The following is a 24,055-nucleotide window of genomic DNA, read 5'->3' on the forward strand; positions in this document are numbered from 1 at the left end:
CACAATCTTACTTCTTGCTTCGCTAAGAAATAGAGACTCCACTAAGAATAAAAACATATGCTGATGTGGAGACACTATCATCTATATCTCTACCAAAATCAGAATCAGTGTAACCACTTACTTTCATATCTTCACCTTGGAAAGCCAGGATATAATCATAAGTACCACGTAGATACCTCATGATTCTCTTGACAACTTTTTAGTGTTTCTCACCTATATTACTTTGGTACCTATTTACTAGCCCAACAATGAAGAAGATATCAAGACGAGTACACTTCATTAGGTACATGAGACTCCCAACAGCACTGGCGTATGGTTTCTTTTTCATTAGTTTCCTTTCTTCCTCTATTTTAGGGCATTGACTAGTACTCAAGTTGTAACCCTTATCAACTGGAGTATCAACAGACTTTGAGTTATTCATATTAAATCATTCAAGGATCTTACGGAGGTAAGTCTCTTGAGACAAACTCAAAAGCCTCCTTGAGCGATCCCCTAAGATCTTAACTCCGAGGATATAACTCGCTTCCCCTAAATCCTTCATCTCAAAGACAGAGGATTGCCATTCCTTAATGGTGTCGATCATCTCCAAGTTGTTTCTAAGCAATAAGATGTCATTTACATATAAGGACAAAATCAAGAACCCATATCTTGTCCATTGGACATACACACAATGGTCTTCCTCCATCATGGTTAAATAATGGAGATGACGGCCTATAAAGCATGGAAACGGCTCAAAGACATTGTTTCGGCATTTTCGAACTGTTTCCCATTTTAAAAATGGGAAAAATGGCCCAATTTTTTTGGGTCGTTTGTGTAATTTTTAAAAAATTATGGGTCATTTCAACATTCTACAAAATTTGTTGGAAACGCGTTTCTAGCCAGAAACGCATTTCTGCCGCTTGAAGAATCCCTAAACTCCTTTATTTTCCCTTTCTTCTTCTTCTTCTTCTTCAATCGCCTTCGCCCTTGCCGCAATCTGCTTCTAGTTCGATTGCTTCATCTCTCTCATCGTCGTCTGGTTCTTTGCACTCGCTACCGTTTGCTTCCAAAGCCTCTCGTTTTGGTGCTCCTCGCCGTCTGCTTCCAACACCTCTTGCTTTGTCACCTTCGTCGTCATCTGCTTCGTCACCCTCGTCGTCGCCTACTTTGTCGCCCTCGTTGCCGTCTACTCTAGTGTTCCCTGGCCGGTTCCCTTTTATAAGTAACTTTCCAGCTTCATTTGTAAAATTTTGTATGTGCTTCTTTGTGGCTGTTGTGTTTTTTGTGCTTCTCAACATGATGTGCTTTTTATCATGATGTATAGTGTTGAATGCAACTTTTCTATTTGGATGAATTAAATAAACAAGATGTTTACAGAATTATAGTGTTGGGGAAATCCTATTCTGTATATTTAATTGAGTTTTGTATGTAATTTTGATGTATGCAGTTAAGAATTGGACCATTTGTTATATGTTGTGAATTTTTGTATGTTAAGAATTGGACCATTTTTATATGTTAATAGCCCATCCTTACAGGAGAAATAGAGTACCTTAAGTAACTCTATAAATGATCATACTCAGTAGTACTAGCAACAGTAGTAGTAGTAGTAGTTGTTGTTGTAGCAGCAGCAGTAGTAGTAGTAGTAGGCAAACAGTTCAAAGACCAAACTCTGCTTGATTTTTGAGAAAGCTAAGGAAAGAAAGGAGCAAAAGACTAAAAACTGGAAGTGCTTTTCAATCTTGTCTTATATTATTCTATTTTCCACTCAAATCATAAACTCAACCAAACCAACTCACAACATTTCATTTTGTTATATGTCCAATTAGAATCCATAATTGTCAGACAACTAATTTAGTTCCTTCCACTTCAATTTCATATCATAGCAAGGAAACAAATCATTAGAACTTTGTATGCTCCTAATGAGAACAACACCTGAAAATCATCCCCCCACATGTTTCAAAACTTTAGCTTCCAGCCTTCTCTACAATCCTCTTTGTTGAAATTTAAAAATTCAAACACAAACTGAAATGTCAGCCAACTAATCCTCTTAAAATGGATAAAAGTAAGGAAAAAAAATAGCAATACATTCTCCAAGGAGAGCTGAGATTAAATTGCCTTGAGACTTTTGTTAAAAATATAAGTCTCTATGAGCAAATGCCTTTTTGATTGAGGTGTCTCATCAAATATTTGAGGCATACATTTCTACGGCCTAAATAATTGGGTTTATATCTAGTGGAGCACCTGCAGTTTAATAGTTCATTGGTGTTTCATATTTAATATAGTTGGTTGATGCTTTAATTAGAAACCTTATAGTAAGAGAAAAAGAATTATAACACCACAATAACATGATTTCAGTGCTTTGAGAGAGATAATTATTTAAATTCTGAAAAATTGATTAGAGATAATGATTATTAGCCAATTTTTGTAGAAAATTTCACTAGGTAAAAATTTGGTAATATAGATGATAAAACATTGTGGATGTGGGAATCAAATTTTGGGTTTTCTCCGAGTTTATAAATGTTAGTTTTGGTAGATAATAAAGATTGGTAATATGTGTATTTTCCTCTATTTGCTTTCTTTTTGGTTAATCTATTTGGTATTTTCTATCTCTAATTCCCTATTTTTCCATGTATAATATGATTTATTATAACAAAGTTTGCTTATTACATGGATTATAAATTTGGTGAAATTTGATCTTATATTATGAACCCTATATTTGATCATCTATTGATTTATTAATTTAACTCATAGGTCATATGGCTTATTCAACTTCAAGTTCAAGATCTAGTAGTGGTATTTCATCAAACAATAAGGATGAGGAAAACAGTCTGTTATGGAAATATGTGACTAGAACGGAGAAAATGGGGAAATGAGGGGGTAGTTGGAAATGGACTTGCAACTTTTGTGGTTTGCAAAAATTTGGGACATACACAAGAGTTAGGGCTCATCTATTAAATATCAGTGGAAAAGGGATTGCTTGTTGTAAAAAGGTAAGTCTTGAAATTATAGTTGAGATGAAAAAAGTTGAAAGAAAAGTTGTAGAAAAAATCTCAAATTTACAACATAAGCAAGTGCCATTACCGACTAGAACTAGTAGTGTTTCTATGGGACCTTCTTTATCTTTACATGAACCAAGAGTTCTAGAACATTTAAAGGAAAGAAAATCCATGGATTCACCTATTACTAGAGCTTTTGACATGCAAACTAAAGCACAATTAGATGTTGAGATTCCTAGAATGTTCTACATTGGAGGTTTGCCTTTTAATCTTGTTAGAAACTCATATTATCTGAGTTCTTATTCATTTGCTGCTAATAATCCACTGGGTGGTTATGTGCGTCCGAGTTATAATAAGTTGAGGACCACATTACTTCAGCTAGGAAAGGCAAATGTTGAAAAATTGTTGGAACCTATTAAAAGCACTTGGTTGGGAAAATGTGTTAGCATTGTTACTGATGGTTGGAGTGACTCACAAAGAAGATCCTTGATTAATTTTTTGGTTGTTTATGAAAATGGTCTAATGTTTATCATATCTATGAATTGTTCAAGTGAAGTAAAGGATAAACATTTTATTCCTAATTTCACTACAAGAAAATCATAATTTAGTGATTGATTTGTGACGGAAATCCGTCACAAAAATATTTTAGCGGCGGCTTACCTGTCACAAAATTTAGTAATGGAATTAGTGACGGAACAGTCTGTCACAGACTCTCAATGATGGAATTTTCGTCACTAATCAGTGACAGGCCTACCATGTCTGTCGTTGATTAGTGACGAGTGTGCCGTGCCCGTTGCTGATCAGTGACGGGACTATCATGCCCATCGCTGATTAGTGACGAGCGTGTCGTGCTCGTCACTGATTAGCGACGGGACTGCCATGCCCGTCACTGATTTAAGTTTAAAACCCTCCATCTCAAATGACCATTCTCCCCCTTCCCATTCTCTAGTTCTCACGCCTTCTCGCCCCCTCTCCTCCTGTTCTCACGCCATTTCTCTATTCCCCCTTTGGTTCTCATGATTTTCTGCGGCTGTTGTCTCCCACCGGTATTGTAACTGTTCCGGTGCCATTGCCGTTACTCTTTCAATCACCGAGGTAATTATTTTGTATTGTTTAGTTTTAATTTTAGTTATTTTGTGTTAGTTTAGTTTAATGGTTATTTTGTGTTAGTTTAGTTGTAGTTATTTTGTTTTAGTTTAGTTATAATTATTTTGTGTTAGTTTAATTTAATGGTTATTTATTTTTTTTATTTTTAATTGAAAATAATTTACTTTTAATAAAAATGTAATATTGTAATTTTAAATAAAATACATAGGAAATATTGATGTAATACTGTAATTTTTAATTAAAAAATATAATATTATAATTTCAAATATAAAGCAGTTTACTTTAATTGTTATAAAATAAAATATACACATTAAAAAATACAAAAAATTCTATTTAACATAAAACATTAAAAATAATAAATAAAATTTCAATTCAAATATTTAAAACTAACATATGAAATAAATTAGATAATTATTTTAATTCAAATATGTAGGTAATTAAATACTAAAAATTTAAATAGTATTTAAGAAAAAATATTATTTTATTTTTATAAAATATGTAGAGCACACTAATAGATTTTAAGATTTTTATCTAAAATAAAACACTAAAAGTAAGAAATAAAATTTTCATTCAAATATTTAGAAGTAACATTATAAATTATATAAATATTTATTTTATTTTTTATTATTTATTATTTAAAATGATTTGTGACGAGTACTCCCGTTGCAAATCACCCATCGCAAATCTGCAACGGGAAAGATACCCCGTCACAAATCTGTGATGGGGTACACTACCTAGTCACAAATATGCGACGAGAGAGTTGTCCGTCACAGATCTGCGATAGGATTGTTTAACCCCGTCACTAAAAATTTAGTGATAGATTTTCTATTTTTAGTGATGAATTTTTTCGTCACTAAAATCGATTTTTCTTGTAGTGTTTGATGAAAGAGGTAATAGATGAAGTTGGTGATCAAAAAGTTGTACAGATCATTACTGATAATGCTACTAATTGCAAGGGAGCTGGGGAAATCATTGAGGGTATGTTTCCACATATTTATTGGACTCCTTGTGTTGTCCATACACTTAATCTTGCTTTAAATAATATATGTGTAGCTAAGAATTTAGAAAGTAATCAAGAGACATATGATAAGTGACACTGGATCACTGAAATGTATGGAGATGATTTGGTCATAAATTTTTTTATAATAAATTATTCAATGAGATTAATCATGTTCAATCGATTTAGTTCTTAGAAATTACTTGTAGTTGCTAACACTCGATTTGCCTCTATTGTTGTTATGCTTAAAAGATTTAAACTTCTTAGACGTGCACTTGAAGCAATGGTTATGAGTGATGAATGGGCGCAATATCGAGATGATGACCAAGAAAAAGCTCGATTTGTTTGTGAATTGGTTGTGAATGAGAATTTTTGGGAAAAAATTAATTATATTCTCGCTTTCACAGCATGTATTTATGATATGATTAGAGTCTGTGATACAAACAAACCATGCCTTCATTTGGTTTATGAGATGTGGGATTCTATGATTTTCAACATGAAGAAGGTTATTTATGATCATGAAAGCAAGCTACCAAGTGATTTTTCATCATTTTTTTCATGTCATTTATCATATTCTTCTTGCTCGTTGAACAAAACATAGCACTCCATTACATTGCCTAGCTCATTCTTTGAACCCGATATAATTTTCAAATTCAATCTCCATTTCTTACTAATTCAATACTCTATGTATTAATTTTTTTTTATTTTTAAATTTTTGTTGATTTTATCTTTTGAAGGTATTATAGTGATAAATGGCTTCAAGAAAAAGAAGGTAGAATGCCTCCACATATGGATGGAGATGTCTCCACACAAAGAATGAAGTGTTTTGGGAGACTTTTTCCTAATCCAAATGAGTGTGCTATTGTTGATGATGAGTTTGTTGATTTTTCTCTCAAAAGTAGGTCATTTGGAGAATCCGATGCTATCTTGAATAGCTATGTCAGGGAACCTAGGAAGTGGTGGGTATGTTATGGTTCACGTGCTCCTTTGCTTCAAAGGTTAGCTTTTAAAGTGCTTGGTCAACCTACTTCTTCATCTTGTTTTGAAAGGAATTGGAGTACTTATTATTTCGTTCATTCATTTAGAAGGAATAAATTAACTTCAAAACGTGCAGAAGATTTAGTCTTTGTTCATAACAATCTTCGTCTTTTATCAAGAAATACCTTTCAATATTATAACGAGAAGACAAAGATGTGGGATGTAAGTAGAGATGAATTTGAGAGTATGGAAGATGTAGGTATTCTCGAGTTTGCTAATCTCTCATTAGATGAACTAGAGTTGAAGTCTGTACTCTTTGGTGAAGATGTTAGCCAGTCTATAGAGATAGGGAGTGATGAACTGAATGAACTTTTATAAATTGTATTATATTTGATTTTATTATTTAAATTCATTGTTTATTTTTAATTACTAAGTCATGTAAGGATAACATAACTTTCTAAATATTGTTGATGGTTGTTTGAATGCATTTTGGACTTTATGTTTATGTTTGTTCGAATACATTATGAAACTTATGTTTATTGTTTATATTTGAATATATTTTTATTTTTTTCTATATTAAAAATTATATTTACAAAAAAAACCCTATATTTTTTAAATTTACAGTTTACCTCGCTTTTCCGTTTCCTACTTTTTTAGAAAAATATCGTTTTTGCGTTTTCATTTCCTATCAGAAATGTCTCTCGTTTCTGTTTCTGTGCAATCTAGGTGACGGTTTCATGAAACCATAGATACCATTGTCTAGACGACTGCTTGAGACCATATATGGATCGTTTGGGATGGCACACTTTACCCTCCTTCCCTTCAGCAACAAAATCGATGGGTCGGTCCATGTATATCTCCTCGTCCAGTTCTCCATTGAGAAATTTTGTCTTGACATCCATCTGGTTTAGCTCAAGATCTAAATGACCGATAATGGCTAGAATCATGCGAATAGAGTTAAATCTCACCATAGGAGAAAATGTCTCTAAGAAATCCACACCTTCTATTTAGGTGGAGCCCTTCGCAACGAACTGGGCTTTATACTTGTCGATCGATCTATCAACTCAACGTTTGATTTTCAAGACCCACTTGTTACCAATCTCCTTTCTATTTGATGGAAGATCAACAAGTTCTCACACCTTGTTCTTATCCATCGAGTCTATTTTCTCTTTCATAACAATCAACCATTGATCTCAGTTTGTGGAGGTTAAGAAGAAGTCAGCCCAGTGTCATCCAATATGGCACACATAAGTACCCTTCCCTTAATATCATCGAAATGATGACGAGTGATAAGCCCACACTGGCTGCGTTGAATTACTTAAGTCTCTGAAGTACTTTCTATGGATTCACTCCTACTAACTGTAGGAATTCTCCCACTGATAAAAGGCACTTCCTCTTGTAACTCATACAATTGAGAGTCCTTATCAACCTCACCAATTCTTGGGAACTCATCCTCAAGAAACTCTGCATCCCAAGATTTTATCTCAGTCAAACCCCCACTAGGATATTCACCATACATGACATATCTTTTTGAACCTGCAGGATAGCAAATGAAGACGTATTTGCTGGCTCTTAGTCCAAATTTTCCATTATTGTGGGATATGCTATAAACATATCCAGCTGATCCCCAAGGCCGCAAGTGATCCAAGTTTGGACTTCTACCAGTCCATAATTCATAAGGGGTAGAAGGCACAAACTTGCTTGGAACACGATTAAGAATGTAGTCAATAACGCATCTCCCCAAAAACTAATCAAGAGATTTGTATGTGTTAACATCGATCTAACCATTTCCAACAAAGTCCTATTCTGGTGTTTTGTAACACCATTTTGTTGTGGCGTGCCAGGAATGGTTAGGTGTCGAATTATACCTTTTTCCTCACATAGACTTCTAAACTGATCAGAAAGATATTCATGGCCTTTATCGGTTCGAAGAGTTTTTAAGATCTTATCCATTTGATTTTCAATCTCATGCACATAGTGTTTGAAGCAATCTAAAGTTTCTAACTTGTGAGAAATCAAATACACGTAACCGAAACACGAATAATCATCTATGAAGGTAATAAAGTATGATGCACCATGACGTGCCCTCACATTCATAGGACCGCATATGTCGGAGTGTACTAACTCCAAAGGACAAGATGCACGGGAAGCCTTACCAAAAGGTTTCCTCTTGGCCTTACCGGCTGAGGCTCACACACAATGAGTCTCACTTTATTGAGAGATCCTAATAGACCTTATCTCGCCAGCCTTGCCAGCCTTTCTTGGCCCACATGGCCAAGTCTTTTGTGTCATAAATCACAATCAATATTTACGATAGAATAAGTAGAAGAAACTAAAGCAGTAGAATGGTTATCAAAAACATGATTCAAATTAAGTTTGAAAAAACCATCCACTAAGAAACCACTATCAAAGAATGTATCATCCAAATAGATGTTCGTGCTAATATCACGAAAAAGAAAAAATAACCTTATCCTAATAAACATGCTATCGATAATAGATTACATTGGACTCTAGAAGCATACATAACGTCCTTCAGGAGTAGAATCTTGTTATTCTTCATCCGGAGCTGGAACGAACCAACTCCAAGAACTTCTTCTTGTGTGCCATTCCCAAGCGTGACGTACTGAGTTCCCGTTAGCACCCGGTGGTAATCCGCAAAACCTTCTTTCTCAACACTTATATGTCGTGTTGCTCTTGTGTCCACAATCCACTCAAGACGTGAGTATGCAACATGAATCAAAGGGGAATAAAAAGAGAAATGTACCTTCTTCGGCACTAGACAATCCCGAGTGAAGTGACCATTCTTCTTACAATTATAGCATTTCAATTTGAACAAATCTTTTTTTCCACGTGCCTCTCTTTTGGCCTTCTTGCTCTTGCCAATCTTAGGTGTAGGCCATGATGCCTTCGATTCTTGTCTCTTACGTTTGGGCCCGAAGCCCTCACATCTGTTGACCTTGGTTATAAAAGCCGCCGCACGGTTCACTTTAATGCGCTCCACCCCAAGCTCCAAGTGATGTGAAATATCATCAAGATTTTTTATATTTTCATTGTGTGTCATAAGTAGCTTCATTTGAGACCACTTAGGGTTAGGCAACGATCTAATTACCCCAATGAGTTGCTGCTTATCAGTAAGTGCTACTCCCACAATTTGAAAATCTCTGATAAGTGAACCCATAACTCTCAAATGCTCAGCCATGCTATGCCTCGGGTGTTTGACATACTATTGAAATTTTAATTGTAAAGCACGAAGCTTTGTTGCATATGTCTGACCAAAAGTGATCTTCAACTTTTACCACATTTCCATGGCTATCTGGCTCGACTCAAACTGGCTCATGAGATCAGCCCGCATGCTAACAAGCATCGCAAGATGAGCATAACTATCCCTCTCAAGCCATTTGTCATAGGCTCGTTGTGTCACCAAGGAAACATTTTTCCCTTGTAGCACAGGATGTGAAATCTCCAAACCGTCCCATACTTTCTCCATCTGAAGTAAATACTAAATCTACTTCTCCCATGTGGAGTAGTTGGACCCATCCAACTTATCTATCTTGGTCATGCTTCCAGCAACTGAACTGGTGCCCATTGATCACTGAATTGGAGATAACAAAAAGGCATTCAATGCACATGTTCAAGGCAAACAATTAAATCAAACATTTAGCTATGCACTTTGGGATTAACAAATCACGAGGCTTCAAAGTCATCACCCTTAATGCACAACTAAAATGTTATGACTCAATTGTTTATGTGGAACTAATCCACAAAATCCAACAATATATTAGGACGCACACAAGGCCCAAGATTGGTATTAAACTGAACTTAATTATCAATAAACAAATAAACTAAATATTTGCAGACAACAGATAATTAATTAAGTTAATTTCTATTGAGAAAAATATGCCACATCACATCTATTTATAATTTTAGACTCAAAATTAAACTTATTAATTTATGGTTTAAAAGAATAATCCAAACAATTATTATGAAAAAATTAAAACACATAATAAATGCCATGAAAACAATATTACTAATTACAAAAATTAGTATTCCATAATTAGATATTCCAAAAATAATTCTGATTTTTTTTATTTTATTAATATGAAAATGGATTTATTATTTAATTTATAATTTTAGACTCAAAATTAAACTAATTAATTCATGGCCCAAAATCATAATTCAAAAAATTAAATAAAAAGCCAACAATATGGCCCAATACAAAATTGAGGCCCAAAACATTTTAAATCAAAAAACTAATCTAATTTTAACACAAGTACCACAAGCCCAGGCCCAATTCAATTGAAACAAATCCACTAACCAGATCTTATCTAGATCTTTAAATGGAGCGGGCCAACCAATTCGGATTTGACCCAGTGGATCGTAGCACTGAAGTGGGTATTCTTCTTCCCCAACACATAGTTAGGGTTTTCTGGGCATCCATACGCCATCATCGCCGTCTTCCTCCACCATCATCGTCGATTTCCCCTTCATTTTCTTCGTTCGACACCGCTGGCCACGAAGACAAACGACCGATCGATTGCTCGCAACGGCCACCATCGGTCATCGAGCATTCCTAAAAACAAAAGAAGACACAACCACGATGAATAGATCAAGCCATGGTCGTCGTCTTCCTTCCATTAATGGCTGCTATAAAGGCAGCCATTCAACAACCCACGTCGAACCCATGATGGAGAATAGAAGACAGAGACATTAGCTATGGCGGAGGATTCACAGTGACGAGCCAAGACCCACTAAAAATCGGCCATCAACCTGCTCCTAGAAGCAACCATGGCGATAGTCGATGAAGGGTAAAAATGACCGACCCTCGGCCATGGCAGAAGGCAAAGGGTCTCGGCCACGGTGTCATTAACCACACCCACGACCACCCATAGCCATGGCCGATTTTAGCCTCCGAAAACAGATCTCCCATTGGTCGTGACATACACTATCACTAGGAATGGCCTCAACCATTGACCGTGATGAACACGATCGTCGTCTACGATGCCTCATCCAACGCGAGGATGACCGAGGAGCAGCAAGCCCAATAGCCATGACAAATATGGCCGCCGGGGACTGCCTCAGTCATGTCTGTATTGCAGGCAACAGACAGAAAGTAATTTTATGCGTAAAAATAATCACGAGTTACAAACAAAATGTGAATGGATCGTAGCAATCCGAGAGACCAAAAATTGTTTCACACAAAAAAATATCACGAGTTATTTCACATAGAAAAATATCACGAGTTACTAAAACTATGATTGCGAATGGTCAACTACAACAGTGTAGACAAATAAACCTAAGCTCTGATACCACTGTAGAACTTTTAAACAAATTGCAAATGGTATGTAAAATACCTGGACCGCAACGGAATAATCGAATATGATTTGTCTAACGATCTCCGTGGAAGAAAACTATAAAACCTTTCTTATATGTCCACCCCTTGTCCGCCCAAGGCTCGAATTGTGATGCCGAAAACAGTATATGAGTGATCAGAAATTGATTCTGACTGTTATATTATTTTCACTGGATCCTATGCCTATTTACAAGTGTCACATAGATATTGATACGCATATCTCTTTAGGAATTTGAATCTAATTCAAATTCCAATTACTTATTTATTGTGCCGCGTGAAAAGAAAGAAAAAACAAAAAATCAAAAAAGAAAAGAGAAGTTGAAGAAAGCTAGTGGCAACAATTGCCGCCAGCTGGCTAAATTTGCGGCTACCTCGCAGCCGCAAGTAGTAGCAACCGCGAGGTGCTGCCTCGCGACTGCACGCTGCGAGGCACAGCAGCCTCGCGGCTGTTTGCCGCGAGGTGCCTCTCGGCTGTCTGTAGCGAGGAGCTGCTGCCTTGCGGCAGTGCAGGCCGCAAGGCTGCCGCGAGGCCCAGTTGCCCGCGGCTAAGTCATAACGAGCTCCCCCACTTTTTTTGGTTTGGCTTTGACCCATTCAGCAACCGCCACGTGTCGATACTAGCCACCCTTGAGAATCGTACCCTATAAATACCTAGCTATAAGACATTAATGAGCTCTCCAACTTCGGTAAATCTTATCACTTTGAATATACTTTGACTATTTTTTTGTGAATATTCATCTGGATTCGGGAGTGACTTTGGCATCGGAGGGCCTTCGCGGGGAAGATTCCCGCGAGCCTTCTAACCTATTTTCTCAGCATTAACAGGGCCGAATCCTTGTGGCGAAGCTAGCGGCAAAGCTTGTGGCGAAGCTAGCGGCGAAGCTTGTGGCGAAGCTAGCGGCGAAGCCTTGTGGCGAAGCCTAGTGGCAAAGCTAGTGGCAAGACCTTGTGGCAAAGCTAGTGGCAAAACCTTGTGGCGAAGCTAGTGGCAAAGCTAGTAGCAAGACCTTGTGGCAAAGCTCGTGGCGAAGCTTGTGGCGAACCTCGTGGCGAAGCTAGTGGCAAAGCTAGCGGCAAGACCTTGTGGCGAAGCTTGTGGCAAAGCTCGTGGTGAAGCTTGTGGCGAACCTCGTGGCGAAGCTAGCGGCAAAGCTTGTGGCGAAGCTAGCGGCAAAGCTTGTGGCGAAGTTTGTGGCGAAGCCTCGTGGCGAAAGCTAGTGACGAGAGCTAGTGGCGAAAGCTAATGGTGAGAACTAGCGGCAAATTCTTGCGACGAGCATCCTAACGGCAACCTCCCTTGAAGCAACATTTTTTACGGCAACCTAACTTCACCCGACACCGAGCTCGAGTGGACCCCACATCACAAAATTTTAATTGTTGTATTTTGGCAACAACATTATTCCATTATATTGTTAAAATTTAAATGCTAATGAATTTGAAACAAATTCAAATTCATAACATTTATCTTATCATTAGGGAACTTATCCCAATATAACCGCAATTCTAACATTTGGTTATGATTTGAGTTGGTTAAGGCTTTTCTCAATCCAAATTTAGTGTGATTGTTGATCTAAGTTGCTATTAATTGCTTCCTCTAGCATCACTCAATCTTCTAAAATAGTAAGATGTGATTGAAGATATATATATATATATGTATATACATGGGCTCATGAATGAATATGTTATTGAAATGTTTTAATGTCCATGATGTGTACATTTCTATAATGGAGCATGTATGTTATACTTATGTAAGACCCCATGAGTGTTGCATGTCATTACTATTTGCTCACCTATTACTATTATTTTGGCACGACGGTTATGTTTCACGGATGAGAAAAGAATATCCTATGGAGTGCTTGATGCAGGTGAGGTGGCTATATAGCCCAGTAAGTGATGCTCAAGCCAATGAGTGGAAAATTGATTTATATATATATATATGTATGCATACATGCATGTGAATAAATGGCTTCGAGGGCTAAGGTGATCCATGAATATGAAAGGCCGTGTAAGCCAATGCGATGTATGGAGGTCTATGTGATTATGGGAAAGGAAATGTTGCATAAATCTATAATAATGATGGTATGGAATGGTATTAATAATGAGAATTGAATGTTGGGTTTTAAATTGTATTTGGGGGTCGAGTGTACTCTATTTCTGTTATCCATCCCTTCATTCTTGTTTCCATTATTATATATATACTTGCTGAGCCTTGTGGTTCACTTTGTTTAATCTTTATCATTCCAAGTAAGGGCAAAGAGATCATTGAGAGCGAATCTAGTGGGGATTGAGCCTAAGTTTAGAAGTGTACAAAGACATTCCCAACAAAAAGATCTGTGTTGGTAGTTTTGTTGAGGGCACATTGTGAGGAGATTTTTATTTTATTAATTCCATTAGTGTTGTTGTATTCATTTTGTATAGGCTATAGTGCCAGGATGATGTAAACTTATATTATGGCTTCCATTGATAATATCAAAAGTTCGAAGTTGTGATTTTGAGATATATTATTCTATATTATTTTTGTAACGACCTCCTTTCGAATGTCCTATCTAACGGGATTATCCTGGAGAGGGCCGCTAAAGTGTGAGAAAATTAAACCCATTAGATGAGTTTGAGCTTCCAACAATTTGTGAAAAGTTTGTCATTCCTAGATTTCATTATTATACTAACACTCCTTTGATTTTAAACATTTAATAACTAACCAAATCTCCATCTTCTCATGTAATCCATACATCATTGGAAAGGGTACTCAAAGTTGACTATGATATATCCAAAAACTCATTCAATTTTGTTAAGGTCTAGACTTTCCAAAATTTAATGATCAATATAATTGTCTTTAAAGGTTATTTTAAGTGACAAATTTTATTACTTTCATAGAAAATAACTCTTTTTATGACAAATATTTTTGTCATCCAAGGGCAATTTTTAGTGGCAAAAATTTAGCACAAATTGTATAGTCATAAAAAATAATTGGTCTAGTGACAAAATTAGTTGTACTAATAAAAATTATTATTTTCACCCAATGCTACATTTTTAGTTTACATTGCAAGAAAAAAAAAAGAAATCTTTAATTATGTGACGAATATTATCGTTGTCAAAATTAGTAACGTTGTCACCAAAATTTACATTTTGGTTAACCAAAAAAAAACCATCAATACTATTGTAACCAAATATTAACATTTTAAACCCTCAGTTAAAACATGTCACATCTAATACATCATTTGTATCTATTAGTAAAGAATAAATAAAATAAAAATTCCTAAAACAATATAGTATTTTACAATCATATCCACATCCAAATATAAACATGTAATCTTCAACTTTATGTAGTTCTTGCAAGTCCCAGTAACCAAGAGTACAAGTCGGCTGTTTGATCATTTTCGAATTCCATAGTATTGATCCTCCAAGACATAATAAATCAATTAATATAAAAACTTAAGTTTAATTACTCTATATCTTTATATATATATATATATATATATGCTAGGATTGAATTGCATAAATCAAGAATGATAAACAAAAATTAAACAAGAAAAATAATGTCACGCGAAAAATTTATGTGTTTCGTTCCAACAACTTGTGTCCATAATTTCACCATAAAGGGGTAATTCACTAGCCAACATAAATTAATCTCATAACTTCAAATAATTGGGCGCATCACATAGAGAGACTTTAGTTATGGAATAAATACAAAATATATAATTATAATAATATGAGTATTTCTTATGTTGCTCGCACGCAAATTAAGGGTGGCATGGTTCTCATAGGGGGTGGTGGGGCCCACACCCCTAGTTTATCTGAGTAAATATTGTTCGAAACAAATAACATAATAGAGTGTATCTCAATGTATTATTATGAGCATTAAATTTGAATTGTCTATTTACAAGCACCACATTACTATCATATTGGAATTAATTTTTTCAAAATTATCCTAACCCCTAATAAAAATCAGAATTTAATAAGTATTATCTAAAATACTTTTTCAATTGAATTAGTCTCGTCAGATAAGATAATAATACTAATTGAATTAGAATTTAAACGATTATCATCTAAATCTTGATCTTTATTATTTCTCCTCATTTTATCTCTTTCTCTCTCCTCTCCCTCTTAACTTTCTCCCCGTCTCTTTGAAACCAAGACCCCTATTTTTTTTCCCCTTCTCAATGGGTTTTCTTCCTTAGCAAATCATAGTTCAAGAAAGAGTGACGAAAAAGGGCAGTGTGAGAGCAATATCTCAAGTGAAGGGCTCCTTATGCACAGTGAGCACTGATCTAGCCGCTGTGATTAGTTGAGTCACCATGATTAATATCCCTCCACATTTTTATTGGACCGGGGTAAGCGACTTCACCATTTGAGACAAGAGTGACGAAAAAGGGCCATCTATATATATATATATATACATTTAACCAATCTCATATTTAATAAAAATCTCCTTAATGGAGATGCTACTAGTCTCCCAGTTCAAAGCCACTTTTCTTGTGCTTGCTTTAGACGTTTTTACTCAGTCCTGCAGCGGACAACAAATCAAAGTCTTGAATCTTCTATTGACTCTTACTTCTATTACGTCTTTCCCTTTCCATTCAACAGTCTCTTGTCCCACCACACGGCTTCGACACTTCTCAAGCCATCACTGATTTTAGTTTCATAATCAATTAAATTTGAGGAAGGACCTTTTAGTTCTACAATTTTAAGAAGGAATAAAAAAATATATTTCTTTCAATTTTAAAAGAAAAAATTAGCAAAAATAGATTTTGAAATTATTGAAATTAAAAATAAAAAAAATTATTTAAAAGTGATTCTAATGCTTGTGTCGAAATGATCGAAATAAAAAAACAAAGTAGACATTGATGTAGGATTTTTGAAATGTTCAATTCTTGTCATTTGGTAGGAATTTTTTCAACTTATTATTAATTTTTTTAAATTTATTTTGATGATTTATGCTTTGATGACACGCTATGATTTATTTTGTGTCGAAAGGTCTATGCAAGAGACACGCTATGCCATTTGACTGTCTACTATTTACAGGTCTCCTAGAAAACCTAAAAGATTTTCTCACAAATATAAATTTATTTTTATATTTTAGCAACAATAATAATATTTAAGAAAATAAATTACTAATTTTTACTATTTTCAAAACATAAAACATACTTCTACCATGACAACAAATTTCAAGAGATAATCCTTATAATTTACTCTTTAATAGCTTCCACCTCTTTGAAAGTTACAAGAGAGAATTCGTATAAATAGTTGTTGGTCCCTTAGGGTATAGCTATTTAAGAGAGGTGAATTGAGTAATTAAAATTTTTTTCCCTCTTAATAAATATTCTTGATTAATGATTTTATTTAAGAATATATATTTAATAAATATAATAAATTATGTTTGAGATTAATAATTAATGTAAACCACAAAATATAATAAAAATAAATAATATGAGGCACAACATAATTTACAGTGGTTCGATATTTTCACACACACCTAATCTACTCTCTCGAGATTTAACCACTCTTAGGGTTTCATTAAACCATTTTTACCAAGATTTTCACACTATCTCATATTAGAAACTAGATACATACTTAGATTATAACGGGTTCTAAGCAACCACTATATCAAGATTTCCACCCTAATTTACCTTGGAAACTAGATTTACCTAGATTTTAACTGTTTTAGGAAACCTATACAATTCACAATGGTAATTTAAATATTACAAATAATTTGTTCACACTTGGACACAAATAAGCAATTAAGAATAAATTATACAAAATAATAATAATTAAAAAAAAATAAATAAATAAACTATTGAGCTTGGAGAAATTCGGAGTAGACTCAAAAATATTTTTCTCCTCTTATCTTGTGGCTCTTCGACTGATGTGCAATAATACTTTGTGAGTCTCGGATTGCTTGGATGCTTCACTTGAGAACGTTTGAGAGCTTTCGAGTGATTTAGATATACAATAGAAACACTTACATACTCAAAAAATGAGTTTGAGGGAATATTTATAGACATTTTAATCACTTTTTTAATAGTAAAAAATCTGATAATTATAACAGAAAAACTTAAAAATATAATTTAAAATTAATATATACACCCATATAGTCAAGGGAGCTTGTAGATCAATTGGAGGTCTTGGGTTCAACCCATGGGCACGCACCTAGTTATTAAAATCTTTTTTGAAATACATATGTTATAAAAATATTATATAAATTAATTTAAAGTATATTTAAAAAATATTTTTAATAAAAAATAATATTTTTGATAATACATATAATACAGAAAAATATTTAATAAATTAATCTTAAAAATATATTTTAAAAAATAGTTTTAATACAAAATAATATTTTTGATAATGCACTATGAAAATATTTTATAAATTAATCTAAAAAATATTTAAAAATATTTTTAACATAAAATAATATTTTTGGTAATACATATGCTATGAAAAAAATTATAAATTAATAAAAAATAATTTAATACTATAATTAATATATTTAAGAAAAATATTCTTTTTATTAATCATCAAAAATATTATAATTTATATATTAATTTTTTTTATTAATTATCAAAATTTAATTAATATTAACAAATTGACTTAATAACAATAATCTGTATGATTTCATCAACAATACTTAGTCAGTAAATGTTGTTGATAAAATAGACCCAGTCAAATACTGAATTTTGTTTTTTAAGAATTATATATATTTTTAATTCTTAATCAATTATAGAATCCAAATATTTTTGTATAATTCTAGCTATTTATTGGTACTGTTTACATATTTCTATATTTTAACATTACTCTTGCTAAATTGTAAAATTCATAATTTTTTTTCTATTTATATATATTGATACTGATATAAATCCAATTAATGTTGATATTGAAGTGTTGTTTTTCATTTAAAAAAAGAAGATGAAAAATACCACTTTTGTGAAGTAAAGAGATCGAGACAATTTATTGATTATTTAATGAAGTCCAAGGGGCCACTTGGCCCAAATTGAATGATTCACATGTACTATTTGAAAGATATTCAAACTTATTAAATGAAAGGATGTGTGGCCTCTGCCATTAATGAATGAATATGGTTCCAACTAGCATGGGTAGGGCCTCTGACACCATCCGTGACCATGCCCTATCACATCCTAAACGAAAATTACGGTTAGACCATCTCCTATACATGTTATAAAAGTCATAAATAGCCCGCATGGGTAGCTCGTCTAGTTGGCAGAGGTAAAATTTAAAATAATCACTAAAAATCGAGTTTTATCAGCAATAGTGCGAGAGGAATCTCTTTAAGTGAGAAAGATTTCTTATATGCAGTGTGTATTGATCTAGTCTTTATTAACTGGGTGAGTCACCAAGTAACTTTACCTTTTAGAACAATAAAAGTCATAAATAGTAGGTGTGGATCAAAGTTTTTTTTTTTTTTTTTCGACTCCACCTCTTTCTTAGATTATGTGTTGTCACTCGCAGTCGCTGCTCGATCCACGATTCCTCCACCTCTTCCTGTCAAATACTAATTTTATCAGTGTCTATATTAAAAAAAATAAAAAATCTTAAATTTGCAGGGAGAGAGAGAGACTTTGTTTGACGAGCCGAGTCTCCTTTAAAGTCTCCTCTAAGGCGTGTTAAAAGAAATATGTATGTATATATATATATATATATATTCCTAATATTTTTCAAGCTGCAGAAACGCTTGCCAAAACAATTCAATGGCTGCAACCACCTTAATCCTTCTCATTGTCTCTGCGATATGGAACGTAGAAGCGGCTCAAACAGCAGGAGGAGGAGGAGCTCGCAATATAACCAGAGGCTCTTCTCTCACGCCCACCGGCAACTCCTCCTGGCTCTCCCCCTCCGGTCTCTATGCCTTCGGATTCTATCGCCAAGGCAAAGGCGGCTATGCCGTCGGAATCTTTATGGACGGAATTCCGGACAAGACGGTGGTGTGGACTGCAAACAGGGATGATCCGCCACCGGCTACCACCAATCTCACCCTTCAGCTCACTGCTGATGGCAGGTTCATGCTGCAGTCCCCGCAAGGGCAGAGCATCCCCATTGTCGAAACTTCGAACATTTCTTCGGCTTCCATGCTCGACACCGGCAATTTCGTGCTCTATAACTTCAACCAGAAGAGGATCTGGCAGAGTTTTGATTACCCAACTGACACAATTCTACCTGGCCAGACCCTCTCAGGAGGTCGAGATCAACAGCTTGTGTCCGCCGCTTCAGAGACGGATCACTCCTCGGGCATTTTCAGGCTTCGTATGCAAAGTGACGGGAACCTTGTCCAGTATCCAGTCGAGAAGGGCTACCCATACGCATACTGGGCCTCGGGCACGTACGGAAAAGGACCTAATGTCACTCTGAATCTCAACAATACCGGCAGTCTCTATATGTTGGATTCAGGTAACGCCGTCATATGGAACGTAGCAGGAGGAGGATTTCCAAAGGAGGACACAATTTTCCTGATGAGAATCGATTCGGATGGCATCTTCAGAGTGTACTCATATGAAATGAAGGGGAGCCGCACTTGGACTAGTCTGTGGCAAGCTCCAGACAATATGTGTGCTCCGAGAGGTCTGTGCGGCTTTAACTCAATCTGTGTCCCAAAAGACAACAAAACCGACTGTAAGTGCCTTCCAGGATACGACTTTATTAACCCAGATAACAGGACTTCTGGCTGTCAAAGGAACTTCTTTATGCAAAGCTGCACAGACAAGGGACGGAGCGTTGAGTACAGCATGACGGTTGTGGAGAACGTGGACTGGTATAGTGTTTCGTACGTGGAGCTCTCGTCGATCACAAGAGATGACTGTAGAAAAGCCTGCCTCAAGGACTGTAATTGCGAGGTTGCCCTGTTTGGCCGCGACGGCAGTTGCAGAAAACAAAAGCTTCCTTTGAAGTGGGCGACAGGATCGGACACCATCGATACTATTGTCAAAGTGGGTACATTTGATCAACCAGTGTCCAACAAAGATCCTGAAAAGGAAATCAAGAAAGAGAAGAGAGTGGGCATCCTAGTCACTGGTGTTTCACTTGCTGGGGTTGCCTTGCTTGTCATGCTAATTGCTGGAGTTGCTATTTACAGAAACCGCATTTGGGCGTACAGGAAGATCTCTGAGAAAGCGAACTTTGAATCGGGCGAGGATGTCTCTCTTCGGGCTTTTACTTACTCTGAGATGGAGCAGATCACAGAGGGATTCAAGCATGAGCTGGGTAGAGGAGCTTCTGCAACAGTTTACAAAGGGACCATTCCGTACAACCAAAAGGTTGTTGCCGTGAAGAGACTAGAGAACTTGTTAATGGAGGGGGAAAGAGAATTCCAGACAGAGGTGAAAGTGATAGGCAGAACTCATCATCGGAACCTTGTCCGGCTGATTGGCTACTGTATCCAAGGATCAAATAGGCTTCTCGTCTATGAACACATGAGCAACGGATCACTTGCAGATTTCCTCTTCGCACATGGAAGCCGACCAAGTTGGAACGAAAGAACTGGGATTGCTCTTGACATTGCTAGAGGCATCCTCTACCTCCACAATGAGTGCGAGACGCAGATCATCCATTGCGACATAAAGCCTCAGAACATACTCATGGATGAGCACAGGCGCGCCAGAATCAGCGACTTTGGATTGGCAAAGCTTTTGAAGCCGGACCAGACCAACACGTTCACGGGGATCAGAGGGACAAGAGGCTATGTGGCACCAGAATGGCATCGAAAACACCCTGTGACAGTCAAAGCAGACGTCTATAGCTTTGGGGTTGTGCTGCTAGAGATCATATGTTGTCGAAGCTGCTTGGATTGGAGCCTTGTGGAGGAAGAGGCTGTGATTGAGGGATGGGTGTACGATTGTTTCAAGGCGGGGGAGCTGAGAAAATTGGTGGGCGAGGAAGAGATAGATAGGAGGCAACTGGAGCGGATGGTTAAAGTGGGGCTGTGGTGCATACAAGATGAGCCATCCATGCGTCCTTCAATGAAGAAGGTTGTGCTAATGCTGGAAGGCACCGTGGACATCCCAACACCTCCCGATCCTACTTCCTTTCTAAGTTCCATCTGATCATAAAGCTTTTTTGCCACTGCATGCAGTTTCAATCACCAAACTACTGTTGAGGCACCCTTATTAATGATAAAGACTTATAGGAAGCAGGTATGTGAAATGGTTGTATTAGTCACTAATCTTCGATGAATTTTTATAAATAAGGTCACATTAGCCATTCATCCATTGTATCCTTGGATGCAATCATGAATTGGCTAATATGCCCCATTTATGAATGTTTCCAATTTGACACTTTGCCCTTTCCTAAAAAAGAAAAATTATTTCTATAATTCCTATTTGCAATGATTGATTTGCAGAAACGCACATGAAAATTGGCTGTCTTTTTTTCCAAAAGACTGGGAAGAAGATTTTGGAAAAGTGCAAAGAGATTCACTTTTATCTGTCTTAAGTTTTTGAATAAATTTTTATGCCAATTAATACATATTTTACTCCAACATCAAAGAAATTTCTTGACCATTTAGCAAAAATATGATAAGACTCCATAGAATTTTACCCACTAAGGATCATGTGATTGGCTACCTAGTGGTTAATTAGTATTTTAAAGTTACTGTCTTGATGTTTTACAAGTATCTATTATCTAGAACTCTTGACTAGTTTTCTTTCTTTTCATTAAATCAAATCTTCTAGTTTACTCTAAACGCCAAATCTAAAAATAAAAAGTGAGAAGCAACCCATACATGAAAATTGGGTAGCCTATTTGGCCCATTTTAAAGCTTTGTTGTTAATTCACCCCCTAAACTAAAGTGCAATGCAGTAACTAATTTGAAACTTTTATTTTTAGAAATTATTTTAAAAAATAATAATTTCTTCTCTTCACTTCATCTTTCTTCTTTTGTTGTCAATTGGGATCTTCTTCTTAGTTCGGAACTTCTAAAAGGAGAATGAATTGCAGTCCCAACATCTTGATTTGTGGCCTCTCTTTTCTTCCTGTTTAACCGTTTTGAAATCATCTAAGGTAAGTTTTCTTCTCTTTCTTTCTTTAAGTGCAAGTTCCTTTCCTTTTTCCTTCTTATGCAAGTTTTTTTTTCTTCTCCTTTGAAGAATAAATCTTGATTTTTCTCTTCGTCTTGGTATCTTTGGATTGTCCCTTTTTGAATTTTAGATTCTAAAAACCCCTATCTTTTTGGTAAAGAGAGTTTCAACCCGATTGCTTGTAACTTGTGTAGTTTTCCTTAAATTCTTAGAAAATTGCTTTAAAGATCCAAATGGAGTTTTGGTTCACTCCATCTTTTCTAAGGAATGACGAGTTTATTGTTAGAGTTAAGTTGCATGTAATAATTTGGTGTATCTTGTATGTATTTTTGCTTCGAATGTATTATTTTCGTTACTGTCGGTCGGTCGGATTTTTCATGTTTGTCAATCGATTGGGGGATTTTGTATTCTATCGATCGACAAATGGCCTTGGCTGTCAATCAATTGGTGAGGTTGGGGGATAATCAAGTGAGTGGCGTTCTGGTTGTCAATCGACCACGCCCAATCTATCGACCATTTAAGAGGAAAGGTCTCTATCGGTCGACAGTTGGGGCGATGTTGTCTAGCGTTTGAGGCCATCAGCCTCTAGTGATCAACAGATACCATCACCCCCTATGGTCACTCGTTTCTTCTTTTGATTATTACAAATCACCCTCAAATCATCATGTAAGATTCTAATAGACTCCTCCATCAACTTATAATCTTGATTGCCATTCTTGGAGGGTGGGAGATATATTATGTAGTTATATGTGCATTTATTGGATTTTATATTGATTGGTTATTATAGATGTGGAGGGTTATGATTTGTGTGATGACATAAATATTTCCAAGTATGTGAAAGGATATTTAATATATGAGCCTGTCCAATTCATGTGTGTGGTGGTGTATGGCATTTGCATGGCATATTCATATATGATAAGTAGCGAACCTATTATTTTGCGCGACAGCTATGACCGTGAATGGAGGAAAGAATATCCTAATAAGTTGGTAGGCACTTGCCTAACTGTGAGAGTTTCGGCTCACAATGCGTACCTGGTATAAAACCAGAGCGTGGGTGGACAAATTATCTCTACAAATTAGGAAACAAACAACCTACTTCCTAGAGAATAAGTCTTCCACAAATATTTGTAGATAAACTCAAGTAAAAACAATAGTAATTCTTAACACACCTACCACTAGGTTATTACATATTAGGTTAATTTATGCTTTTAAATACCCATTTTTAAGGCAAATTGAAAAGGTGTGTTTGATTGCATTACCTAGAAAACAAAAACCATCTCACCCCCTTGAAAAATGAATTCCATGGAAAGAAGTTTTAAATGGTTGTACCATTCATATTTTTCTATGGAAAAATTAAGAGTGTTTGATTGTTTTCCATAGAAAATGTATAATAATTACATATTTTTCATGAAAAATGTGTGCAATCAAACACACTCTAAGTGTCTCAAATAGTTATAGTTTAGAGGCAGATAGTGAAATAATTTTCTAGCATGCATCTAACATAAAGTTTTAGAGCCCCCCGCCCAAAAAAAAAAAAAAAAGTTTAATGCCTCTAAAAATATAATAATTATATTATAGAGACATGTAATATATAAAAGCAATTGTTGAACACGCATCCTATCTAAATTTT

General features: G+C 35.5%; 2 protein-coding genes across 2 annotated transcripts in view; both read left to right on the forward strand.

The window, feature by feature from the left end:
* Positions 1 to 24,055, forward strand: part of LOC127802490 (G-type lectin S-receptor-like serine/threonine-protein kinase LECRK3) — a 99,467-nt gene that overhangs the window by 17,836 nt on the left and 57,576 nt on the right. The gene's annotated exons all lie outside the window — the stretch shown is intronic.
* LOC127802504 (G-type lectin S-receptor-like serine/threonine-protein kinase LECRK3) lies at positions 18,951 to 24,000 on the forward strand. The gene is made up of 2 exons (XM_052338341.1): positions 18,951 to 21,543; positions 22,314 to 24,000. Exon 1 carries the CDS (start codon positions 19,108 to 19,110, stop codon positions 21,451 to 21,453), a length of 2,346 nt encoding a protein of 781 aa, XP_052194301.1. The 5' UTR covers positions 18,951 to 19,107; the 3' UTR covers positions 21,454 to 21,543; positions 22,314 to 24,000.

This window comes from Diospyros lotus, chromosome 1 (genome assembly GCF_014633365.1).
Source record: "Diospyros lotus cultivar Yz01 chromosome 1, ASM1463336v1, whole genome shotgun sequence".
In the NCBI taxonomy this organism is placed as follows: domain Eukaryota; kingdom Viridiplantae; phylum Streptophyta; class Magnoliopsida; order Ericales; family Ebenaceae; genus Diospyros; species Diospyros lotus.